Raw genomic sequence first — 12841 nt, 5'->3', positions numbered from 1 at the left:
TCTGAATATATCTGTGATGTCCATCTGGTCCAGTGTGTCATTTAAGGCCTTTATTTCCTTGTTGATCTTTTGCTTGGATGATCTGTCCACTTCAGTGAGGGGAGTGTTAAAGTCCCCTACTATTATTGTATTATTGTCGATGTGTTTCTTTGATATTGTTATTAATTGTTTTATATAGTTGCCTGCTCCCACGTTAGGGGCATAGATATTTAAAATTGTTAGATCTTCTTGTTGGACAGTTCCTTTGAGTATGATATAGTGTCCTTCCTCATCTCTTATTATAGTCTTTGGCTTAAAATCTAATTGAGCTGATATAAGGATTGCCACTCCTGCTTTCTTCTGATGTCCATTAGCATGGTAAATTCTTTTCCACCCCCTCACTTTAAATCTGGAGCTGTCTTCGGGTCTAAAATGAGTTTCTTGTAGGCAACATATAGATGGGTTTTGTTGTTTTTATCCATTCTGATACCCTGTGTCTTTTGATTGGGGCATTTAGCCCATTAACATTCAGGGTAAGTATTGAGAGATATGAATTTAGTGCCATTGTATTGCCTGTAAGGTGACTGTTATTGTATATTGTCTCTGTTTCTTTCTGATCTACTACTTTTAGGGTCTCTCTTTGCTTAGAGGACCCCTTTCAATATTTCCTGTAGAGCTGGTTTGGTGTTTGCAAATTCTTTCAGTTTTTGTTTGTCCTGGCAGCTTTTAATCTCTCCTTCTATTTTCAATGATAGCCTAGCTGGATATAGTATTCTTGGCTGCATGTTTTTCTCGTTTAGTACTCTGAATATATCATGCCAGCTCTTTCTGGCCTGCCAGGTCTCTGTGGATAAGTCTGCTACCAATCTAATATTTTTACCACTGTACGTTACAGACTTCTTTTCCTGGGCTGCTTTCAGGATTTTCTCTTTGTCGCTAAGACTTGTAAATTTTACTATTAGGTGACGGGGTGTGGACCTATTCTTATTGATTTTGAGGGGGGTTCTCTGCACCTCCTGGATTTTGATGCTTGTTCCCTTTGCCATATTGGGGAAATTCTCTCCAATAATTCTCTCCAATATACCTTCTGCTCCCCTCTCTGTTTCCTCTTCTTCTGGAATCCCAATTATTCTAATGTTGTTTCGTCTTATGGTGTCACTTATCTCTCGAATTCTCCCCTCATGGTCCAGTAGCTGTTTGTCCCTCTTTTGCTCAGCTTCTTTATTCTCTGTCATTTGGTCTTCTATATCGCTCATTCTTTCTTCTGCCTCATTTATCCTAGCAGTGAGAGCCTCCATTTTTTATTGCACCTCATTAATAGCTTTTTTGATTTCAACTTGGTTAGATTTTAGTTCTTTTATTTCTCCAGAAAGGGCTTTTATATCTCCCGAGAGGGTGTCTCTAATATCTTCCATGCCTTTTTCGAGGCCGGCTAGAACCTTGAGAATCGTCATTCTGAACTCTGGATCTGACATATTACCAATGTCTGTATTGAGTAGGTCCCTAGCCTTTGGTACTGCCTCTTGTTATTTTTTTTGTGGTGAATTTTTCGGCCTTGTCATTTTGTCCAGATAAGAGTATATGAAGGAGCAAGTAAAATACTAAAAGGGTGGCAACAACCCCAGGAAAATATGCTTTAGCCAAATCAGAAGAGATCCCAAATCGTGAGGGGGGAGAAAGGGGATAAAAAGAGGTTCAGAAAGAAAAAAAAAAAGAGAGAGAAACAATTAAAAAAAGAAAACCAATAAAGAAAAAATATAAAAAGGAAAAAAAAATCTATATATTAGATAAACTATTTAAAAAACGTTAAAAAAGAAAAGGGTAAAAGTTAAAAAAAATTAGCAGAAGAAGAGAAAAAAAAATTGAAAAAGAAAAAAAAATTAAATTAATTGCAAGGCTGAAGAATCATGGGGAGAAAGCCATGAGTTCCGTGCTTTGCTTTCTCCTCCTCTGGAATTCCGCTGCTCTCCTTGGTATTGAAACTGCACTCCTTGGTAGGTGAACTTGGTCCTGGCTGCGTTTCTTGTTGATCTTCTGGGGGAGGGGCCTGTTGTAGTGATTCTCAAGTGTCTTTGCCCCAGGCGGAGTTGCACCGCCCTTACCCGGGCCGGTCTGAGTAATCCGCTCCGGTTTGCTTTCGGGAGCTTTTGTTCCCTGAGCGCTTTCCGTAGAGTTCCAGAGGGCGGGAATGAAGATGGCGGCCCCCCGGTCCCCGGCCTGGAGGAGCCGAGATCCCGGGGCCCCACTTCTCAGTGCACCCTCAGAGAACAGCGCCCAATTACTCCCGTCACCCTGGCCTCTGGCCGCGCTTCGAGCTGACCGAGCCTGCAACCGGTTCAAGGTAACCCCGAGCTTAGAGCTCACTCCTCGGCTCTGTCTCTGTAGCCGGCTTCCCTGTTCTAATACCTGTAAGCTCTGTGACACTCAGACACCCCCGATCCTTCTGTGACCCTGCGGGACCTGAGGCCGCGCTGACCCCGCCTGGGCTTCACCCCGGTTAAGCCTCTGGAGCGATGTTCCTCAGCGGAACAGACTTTTAAAAGTCCCGATTTTGTGCTCCGTTGCTCCGCCGCTTGCTGGGAGCCGGCCCCTCCCCCCACGGTCTATCTTCCCGTGGCTTTGGATTCACTTCTCCGCCAGTCCTACTTTCAGAAAGTGGTTGATTTTCTGTTTCTAGAGTTGCTGTTCTTCTCTTCAATCTCCCGTTGGATCTGTAGGTGTCTGCAATCTTTAGATAAGCTATCTAGCTTATCTCCCACTACCTGAAGTAGTCTCAGCCTGCTACTTCTCCATCTTGACTCCTCCCAGTTTTGGCCTTTCTAAAGGCCAAAGGTGGTATCTCATTGTGGTTTTGATTTGAATTTCTCTGATTGCTAATGATGATGAACATCTTTTCATGTGTCTGTTAGCCATTTGGATGTTTTCTTTGGAGAAGTGTCTGTTTATGTCTTCTGCCCATTTTTTTACATTATCTGTTTTTTGGGTGTTGAGTTTGAGGAGTTCTTTATAGATCTTGGATATCAGCACTTTGTCTGTTATGTCATTTGCAAATACCTTTCCCATTCCGTGGGTTGCCTCTTTGATAAAAAGCTTCTGCATAGCATAGGAAACAATCAACAACAACAACAAACCCCACTTGTTTTAAAAGTGGATTTGAAATGTATGATTTGATCATCTCAGACTCAAAATACCAGAGGCACAATTCCTGATGTTTTTAAGTGCCATGGGGTGATGAGGCATGGATCATTTTTAGATCACCTGTCTAGAGAATATACCTGAGTGTATTTTGAGTCCATTGGATGTTAATTGTTTACATGGGATAAATGGTTCAAAGAATGAATAAAGCATCAGGTTTGTTGCTTCTGAAGTTAAATTTCCCTCGAGTCGAATCAAGCCATGAGATGATCTATGAAGTCCCACTCAACTATTTCAGTGGCCGCTGCTCTGGCTGAATATGTTCATGGTCACCTTGGAAAGCAAGCAAAGCCAATGATTGACCCTTTCTGGCTTCAGTGTGTCATAAAATCATTTTATTGGACTAAGAATTGGCTTCTTTTAAAGAAATATTTGCAAATAATAAAATTGTTGACAGGATGTTTAAAAATAAAGTTTGATTAAATATGAGCAAAGCTGTCTGTGAATCAGGCATAAAATGTAGGGGTGCTGCCACCGATGGAAGTGTTTCCCAAGTTGGTTTCTGCTGTGACAAGCAAATTGTGTGTCATGCAGGTGGCTTCTGTCACTTGTTTTTCTGCTGCTCCCAGTGAGGCTTCTCATTGTTTCTGTCTGAGCTAACCATCCATCTTTACTTCAGGATATGAATACAGAGAGGTGAGGAAGAGAGGCACAAAGTGGAGACATGACTATCCTCAAACATCTGTCTTTCATTGAGCTCATCATACTGTATTCATTTACTCATGCAACAATCATCTGATAGGCATCTAAGACCCTGTAGAGACCAGAAGATGAATAAAAACCAAGCCATTTGCTACTTTTGCTTCCTCCTATCGCCTTTGGGCCACTTGCTTGCTCCTTTTGATAGTTCATAGGAAATAATGTACCTTATTGATCATTTTAATACTTGGTGGTGGTAGAAGTTGCAGCAGTTGAATAAATTGTGGCTTTACAATTTATTAGTTGTTAATAAATAATACAGTTTTATATTATATATTGTTAATAAATAATACAGTTAATCCAAACTCTCAGTAATGAGTAAATCTAGTTTAGGCTTTAAACAAGAGCTTATGAAGAGGTGTGTAGAAATCTCTTGAAGTTAAAGGTAAAAGCCTTGGTTTCAATAACTGTATTATGAAGACACAACATGAACACCTGCCTTGTGAACAGACACAACCCTCACATTCCCAAATAAGAAGCAAACTAACTTTCCTTACATTCATTGTTTTCTAAGTACGAGTGATAGTGCTGAGGCGAGAATAAAATGAGTTAGATGTTAGGAGGAGTCTCTGTGTCATTTCCCTAAATGTCTATATATACTATCTGCAGACCTGATTCAAGGAAATCATGTGACGCTTTAAGAAACTGCTTTTATTTAACCCAAAGCAACAGAAACATAAGAGTTTTTAGGTGGAAAGATATTTGAGGCCATTTCATTCAACTTTCATTTTAGAGTTGGAGGCAGAGGCATAGAGAGTTTTCCTTCCCCCACCCTCACCCAGGCCCCCACACCCAGGGGATCTCAAAGTCACAATCAGTGGTGGAGCCAGGCAGAAATCAAGATCTGGTTCATCCCTGTCTCTTACATATAGAGTTCCGGCCCTTTGATTCACTTGGATGCAGTGTGCATTGTTTTTTTAATTTTTGTTTTATAGGATTATTCTACAGAGAGATTGAAGAAAACAAATGAAATATTGAAAGGCATCAAACTTCTAAAGTTGTATGCCTGGGAACACATCTTTTGCAAAAGTGTAGAAGAAACAAGAATGAAAGAACTATCCAGTCTCAAAACCTTTGCACTTTATACATCACTCTCTAGTAAGTTGCCCTTGCTCTAAGGACCACCAAAAAACATGTGGCTTATTTATTTTAGGTTATGACCCCTGAAACATGCTACTCATCTGAGAAAGTCCATTCATTCTCTACTTATGTGCTACCCAATAGCCATCTGAGCCTATTTAGATTAAAGAACAGGGTTAGCATAGGGTTAGTCAGGTTGACCTAAATTTGTTTTCTTTGAAGATGTGTGCTTTTGTCATGTTACTTTGCATCTGAAATCCTTGGTTTCTTCGTCTGTAAAATGGGGATGGTGATGAGCGTAGTACCTGTGATTGAAACCATCGTATCAGTTACCATTGGGATGAATAGTGGGTTTTCAGTAACAGTTTCGTTTACTTAAGTTGATTGGACTGTATTGCTATTGACCTTCTTTTTTTTTTTTTTTAAGATTTTATTTATTTCTTTGACAGAGATCACAAGTAGGCAGAGAGGCAGGCAGAGAGAGAGGAGGAAGCAGGCTCCCCGCTGAGCAGAGAGTCTGATGTGGGGCTCGATCCCAGGACCCTGGGATCACGACCTGAGCCCAAGGCAGAGGCTTTAACCCACTGAGCCACCCAGGCTATTGACCTTCTTATCCCCAAAGATCCTCAAAAATTATCTGCAGTTGTCTTACCTGTCTATCTGGGAGCTTATGATATTATATTTCCTTGAAGATTATACTTAAAATGCTATTTTTGAAAATTAAGAAGAAGAAATGTCAACACTTCTGAGTGAAAGAAGTCAACTTATATTCACATAAAATCCTCTTTTCCAATACATTTTCAAGAACTTTTAAATATGGAGCACTCTTATCTTCAACTCTAATTTTTATAAAGCAGCTATTAACAAAATTATTGTTTTTCCCCCAGAGTGACACTGAGTACTCTCAAGAAAAATTAAGCTTATGTTAGTACAATTCTTACAAACTTATCCAAACTACTCCCACTAACATTTGATCTGGTTTGTATGTCAGTTTTATTTATCTCTATTGTTCTCAAGACTTTGAACAAATTAAAAGGCTGGAAGTTAATATATTGTTTCCTCTTGAATTCTAAACTACTTTAATTCTTAGAAATTATAAATACTTCTTGTGTGAAATAGATTTAGAGAAAATATTTGGTTTGTATAGCTCATTTATTCTAGCCCTAATGCCTGATGAATTAGAAATGAAATGTGAAGATTTCTCTTCCAGCTCTGCACCACTGCTAATATGACACCAAAATGCTAGAAGATGGAATGATTGATATCCACTTGTTTATATAACAGTACTCTAATCTGGTGACCCTGGCAGGGGAATGTATATTTCTCTCTGCAGTGGACTGAAATACTCATGAAAAGGATGGATGAAGTCAGAAATAGTAACAATAAAAAAAGTTGAGATATGCAGCCAATTATTGCCCTAAGTGGCTTTACAGATATAATCCCATTTAATCCTCCCAACATCCCAATGATTTAGATTCTACTATTAATTCCATTTTCGATATTAAAAGATTGAGGTGGAGAGAGCTTAAGTAACTTGAATTTCATTTAAATCATCCACCTACTAAATGGCACGAGTGGGTTGTTAATCCAGTTTGTCTGTCTCCAGACATGAAATTTGGATGGGTTTTTGAAAGTCAGATACAAAAGAAGGGTGGGCAGAGGATAACAGGGGAGAAAAACAAGAAATAATGAAAATAAAAATACAGAGTCAGATGTTTATGATAGGCAGCGGGAATTCTTGAGCTGATGGTATAAAATTCCCAGTTGGACAATTTGTAAGATTTATGATATGGTTATGTACAGTGTTCTTGGTGATTAAGAGCTTGAACTGTGGGGGTTGCATAGAGCTGGCTATAAATCCCAGCTCTGCCACTTTTTGGCAGTGTGGCCTTGACCAAATTACTTATTTCCTCCAAGCACCAATTTCTTCATCTGTAACATGAGGTGATGTCTGTCATGTAGGACTGTAGTAAAGATTAAAATAATGAATGATACAAATGTTGATTTGGGTTGTTGATTCTATTCCAGGCATGACATCAAATGCTTCATAGTCATTATCTCATATAAAGCACCTGGTAAATGGTCTAGTGCTCACTAACCTCCAACCATCACTTTCCTCATCTAAAAATTGGTGTAATAATAATAAATCATTATCACAGATATATTGTGAGAATCAAATGAGGCAGTGAATTTTATAAATAGGGCACCTGGGTTGCTCAGTTGGTTAAGCACCTGACTCTTGATCTCAGCTCAGGTCTTGATCTCAGGGTCATGAGTTCAAGCACTGCATTGGGCTCCATGCCCAAACATGGAGCCCACTTAAAAGACAGACAGACAGACACACACACACACACACACGCACACATTTTGTAAATAGGATTTGTAGAGCACCACAAGAAAATAAAAAATAATGAAAGGAAAAAGTCAGTTGTATAACAGAGTGCTTATTATTGTGTCTTAGAGGGCAAGCTGACCTAAAATGATATCCTGCCTCAACAACTTGTCAGATCTACAGCCTTGGTTAGTATTGGGGGCAGTCTCAGTTTTCTCATCAGGAAGCTGGGAAATATTAAGAGCATCTTCAGAAATTAAATAAGATTATGTGTGTCAAGTGTCTAGAAAAGTACCTGAAACATAAAAGTGCTCAATCAGTGGTATCTGGAAATATTGAAAAGCAAAGTTAAACAGGACACTTACTAGTAGAACTGAAGATTCATCTCTGCTTTTATGAATCAGTATTCTTGCCATTTGAGATAATATCTGGGGGGAAGAGAAATTCTATTAATTTCCTAGTTTCCATTGCCAAATGGTTGTGTACTATTTATAGATTTAATCCATTGGTAAAAGGCAAAAAAACAGTACTATATTTTTTTGTCTTTGCTTTTATAAAATCTTATATGGAGAAGTGAAAAGAACATACAGCTTTTTTTAAAAAAACATATTTATTTATTTATTTATTTGATGGAGAGAGAGAGAGAGGGAGAGAGAGCACGAGCAGGGGGAGGGGCAGAGGGAGAGAGAAGCAGACTCCCCACTGAGCAAACAGCCTGATGTGGGGCTTGATCCCAGGACCTAGGATCATGACCTAAGCTCAGGGCAGACACAATGACTGAGCCACCCAAGTACCCCAAGAGCAAAGAGCTTTGAGACCAGAAAGGTCTAGGTTTAAATCCAAGCTCTATGACATCCTAGTTTGGAATCTTGCAAGCTGCTTGCTCATTATTGTGTAGGGTAGTTATGGTCATTAAATATGAGAATGTGGTTGCCTGGGTGGCTCAGTTGGTTAAGCAACTGCCTTCAGCTCAGGTCATGATCCTGGAGTCCCAGGATCGAGTCCCACATCGGGCTCTCTGCTCAGTGGGGAGTCTGCTTCTCCCTCTGACCCACTCCCCTCTCATACTTTTTTTCTCTGTCTCTCTCTCTCCTCTCTCTCAAATAAATAAATAATATCTTTAAAAAAATGAAAAAAATATGAGAATGTATGTAAAGCTCTCTTATCATACCTCAGTGCTTGTGATATGTTAGTTCAGAGCAAGGTGGTGCCAAGCGCTCAGACCACTTGGCACCTGACTGCATTGGTTTGTATCCCAGCTGTGTGACCTGAAGATTCTTGTCCTCATCTTTGTAATGGTGTAGGAACAGTACCTGCTACATTTACCTGGTGCAGATTGCTGTAGAAATGGTTTTCAAACAAATAGCAGTTGTTCCTGTTCTTCCTCATCAAGGGGAAATTACCTATTCAAAGACGTGGACTATAAAATGAATGATAAATAATGATGAGGGGAAAAGAAAAAAATGCACTTAAAGAACAGGATGACAATAGCCACAGAAAGAAGATGGAGGTAGAAACATAACTCCTCATCTCAGGGCGGTGTTTGGATTCCCAGTCTTGTACAAGAATTTGAATTTGATAATCAAGCCACGTGTGGACCCACAAAAGCACAATCTGGTTTTGTGTATAGTGGTGAGGGTAATTCACGAGAGTGGGTTATGAGGACTGATGTTGGTTTTTGGATGAACTCTCTCCTGCATGTCAAGGAAAACTAGGTTCTAGCTTTCACTATGTCACCAATTCATGTACTCTTTTAGTCCTCAGTTCCTAGAACTCTGTGGTTTATGAAAAATATGACTACAAGTCATCAACATGGCTTTTTAATTTTCCTATAACCTCTAAATGTTAGTATTTTAGCCTAAAAGATGAGTTTTCCTTGTTTCAATTATACATATCATCTCATCAAATATGAGTACAGTATGTTCCTAAAGAGACATTCAGACAAGCAGAGGGCTCAGGAGATGGAGGTGTTTTGTTAAACAAAAGGTCTATATCTGGAAATAAATGTCACTTCTGGAAGTCAAATTATTGTTTTTATGCACCATAATAACTCAGTTTTCATATATTTAAGTTAGCTTAGTGGACCAAGTGAAATATAGGCTGAAAATACTCTCAGGAAGGCACATTTGAATGGATTCTAATTATTTGTATCATTAAAGGAGTATTTCATCTAAATTTTGCAGTTTGGAACAGTTCATAAAAAATAATTTTTCCGTAAGATAGAGTATTTTCTGGAGTGCCCGGGTGGCTCAGTCAGTTAAGTGTCTTCCTTCAGCTCAGGCCTGAATTGAGCCCCAAATTAGGCTCCCTTCTCAGTGGGGAGTCTGCTTCTCCCTCTGCCCCTCACCCCCCTCATGCTCATGCTCTCTTTCTCTCAAGTAAATAAATAAAATATTTTTTTAAAAACTCTGTTAAAAAAAGAGAAGTATTTTTTGATTTAGACTAATGTGGGGAACTCCTACCACTTTAAACAAGGAAATACCAACAGGGCACTGTTTTTGGACACTGTACAAAATGTTATTTAATGCACTTGGTCCTCTCTGTCTTTAAGGAAAGTTAAAGTAATAATAGATGATTAATTAAAGTTACTGAAAACATTTCACAGTTCAATGAACCTAACATATTTTATTTCTTTCCACAGTCTTCATGAACGCAGCAATTCCCATAGCAGCTGTTCTTGCCGTAAGAAACTTTCTCTTGCTTTTAGAAATGGAACTAAGTCAGTGTTTAGAAATGATTTATGAGCAAGAATGTGCAGGTGGTAATATATGTTATTTCACCTCTGCTAGTCTTCTCTTGTAGTCCCATTGTAATAATTCTAATCCAGGGTTTCTCCACGGTGACCCTATAAGCCTTTTTGGCCCAGATAATTCTGTGTTGGTAGGTCCTCTCCTCTGCATGAGGACGTGTAGCAGCATCTCTGGCTATTGGATGCTGTTAGCGTTCCCCAGACATTGCCAAGTGTGCCCTGGGGAGCAAAATGAATAGTAGTTGGGAACTAACTGTTGTAATCTTCATGATCTGGTTCCCAGACATTCTTCCATCAAGAGAGTGCTAGTTCAACAACCAGAAAAGTACATTACATTTCAAACTAAAATGATAAACTGGAATTACATTTAGTAAGTGTGCATGGAACACGATTGTTGGCACATTTAGTAAAGATCCATAATGGGGACCCTAAAACAATGGAACATCTTCTTTTTCTCTTAGAAAATTTAGTATTGGTTGGATAGAACCTGATTGGTTGTTAAGAACTCTAGGTTCACCTCACTGTTATCCCCCTACTAAGTAATTTGACAGAAGACCATTTCCGAATCTGTAAACAGATTCTGCTCTGCCCTTCTCACAAGTTCACTGCTAGGATGATATGTAAGCCATTAAGGACTATCAATAACAAATCTTTTTGTTAGGGAGTAATTTCGGTGAAGTAATTGTTTTCAGAGTTAAGATGGACATATTGGCGTAGCAAAATAGGTTAGGTTTGTAAAATTGAATGTAAGCGTTTGTGAAACTTTCTCCAGCTTGCTCTAAGGAACTTCTCTCTTTGCGCAGACATTCGTGACCCATGCGTATGCTAGTGGGAACAATCTAAAACCTGCAGAGGCCTTTGCTTCCCTGTCTCTCTTTCATATCCTGGTCACCCCTTTGTTCCTGCTCTCCACAGTGGTCAGATTTGCAGTCAAAGCCATCATAAGGTATGCCCTGGAATGTCTGGAATTCTTTGCTTGATTATAGAAATTATTTATGCTTGTGGTAGTCAGTTTGAGAAGGTATTAAAAAAAATTCAAATCAGTCCAGAGATAACAATTGTTAAAATTTGAATAGGCTTCTTTTCAGTCTTTTACAATTATTTTTAAATGAAAATAATTATTATTCTGAAATAAAAATTTTGAGTTTCTGTAGCTTTTGGCTCCTTATTTCACATATTGTTTTTACATTTTCCCCCTCTTTAAGATCAGGATGTTTATTGGGTATGCAATAGTCCATTGTTTGAAAGTACTGTACTCTAATTTAATGATTACCTCCTTATTGGGCACTTAGAGTGTTTCTATTTTCTGCCTAACATAAATAACATTGAGATAAACATCTTTTTATATATTTAAACTTTTCTCTGATTATTTTCTTAAGACAGATTTTTGGAAGTAGGGATACTAGTTCTAACAGTATCCACATTTTAAAAAATTTATTAATTTTTAGGTTTTAACTCCAGTATATTTAACACTCAGTGTTACATTAGTTTCAGGTGTACAGTACAGTGATTCAACAATTCCATACATTACTCTGTGCTCATTAAGATAAGGGTACTCTTAACCCCCTTCACCTATCTCACCCATCTCCCCACCCACCTCCCTTCAGGTAACTATCAAGTTTGTTCTCTAGAAGTAAGAGTGTTTCTTGGTTTGTCTCTTTTTTCCCCCTTTGTTTATTTGTTTTATTTCTTAAATTCCACATATGAGTGAAGTTATATGGTATTTATCTATTTCTGATGGATTTATTTCACTTAGCATTGTACTTTCTAGTTGTAACCATGTTGTTGCAGATGGCGAGATTTCATTCTTTTCTATGGCTGAGTAATATTCGTGTGTGTGTGTGTGTGTATAAGCACACACACACACACACACACACACACACACATATATATATATATATATATATATATATATATATATATCTCCTTATATTCTGTATTAATTCATCTGTTGATGGATACTGGGGTGGTTTCCATCATTCGGCTGTTGTAAATAACGCTGCAATAAACATAGGAGCACATATATCCTTTCGAATTAGTGTTTTTGCATTCTTTGGGTAAATACCCAGTAGTGGAATTACTGGATTGTAGGGTAGTTCTATTTTTAATTTTTTGAGGAAACTCCATACTGTCTTCCACACTGGCTGCACCAGTTTGCAGTCCCACCAACAGTGCATGAGGCTTCCTTTTCCTCCAAATCCTTGCCAATACTTGTTTCTTGTGTTTTTGATTTTAGCCATTCTGACAGGTGTGAGGTGGTACTGCATTGTAGTTTTAATTTGCATTTCCTTGATGATGAATGATGTTGAGCATCTTTTCATGTATCTGTTTGGCCATCTGTAGCTTTTCTTTGGTGAAATGTCTATTCATGTCTTCTGCCCATTTATTAATTAGATTATTTGTGGGGGGTTTTTTTGTTTGCTTGTTTGTTTGTTTTTTGGTGTGTGTGTGTGTGTGTGTGTGTGTGCTCAATTGTATGAATGGTATGAATTTTTAAGGTTCTTTTTTTTTTTTTTTTAAGATTTTATTTGTTTATTTGACAGAGAGATAGAGAGCACAAGCAGGCAGAGTGGCAGACAGAGGGAAAGGAAGAAGCAGGCTTTCCACTGAGCAGGGAGCCCAATGTGGGGCTCAGTCACAGGGCCCTGGGATCATGACCTGAGCCAAAGGCAGACACTTAACCGACTGTAACGGACTGAGCCACCCAGGCGCCCCCATTTTTAAGGTTCTTAATGAACCCAGGGTTCATTAAGGTTCTTATTGCTATGTTGCTTTTAAAGAGTGGTAGGTCAAACATTAAACACATA

General features: G+C 38.6%; 1 protein-coding gene across 2 annotated transcripts in view; it reads left to right on the top strand.

Annotated features, from left to right (window-relative positions):
- The window catches only part of LOC111161325 (ATP binding cassette subfamily C member 9), a 160189-nt gene that overhangs the window by 34943 nt on the left and 112405 nt on the right, over positions 1-12841 (top strand). For both annotated transcript variants that reach the window (XM_022524915.1, XM_022524916.1), the window contains exons 10-12: positions 4809-4971; positions 9927-9967; positions 10838-10980. In XM_022524915.1, coding sequence (XP_022380623.1) covers positions 4809-4971; positions 9927-9967; positions 10838-10980 — 347 coding nt within the window. The remainder of the gene's footprint in view (positions 1-4808; positions 4972-9926; positions 9968-10837; positions 10981-12841) is intronic.

Source organism: Enhydra lutris, unplaced genomic scaffold (genome assembly GCF_002288905.1).
Source record: "Enhydra lutris kenyoni isolate GAN:26980312 unplaced genomic scaffold, ASM228890v2 scaffoldscaffold84, whole genome shotgun sequence".
Taxonomy (NCBI): Eukaryota; Metazoa; Chordata; class Mammalia; order Carnivora; family Mustelidae; genus Enhydra; species Enhydra lutris.
Note: the sequence above shows the minus strand (reverse complement) of the source record. Positions and strands in the feature narration are given on the sequence as shown.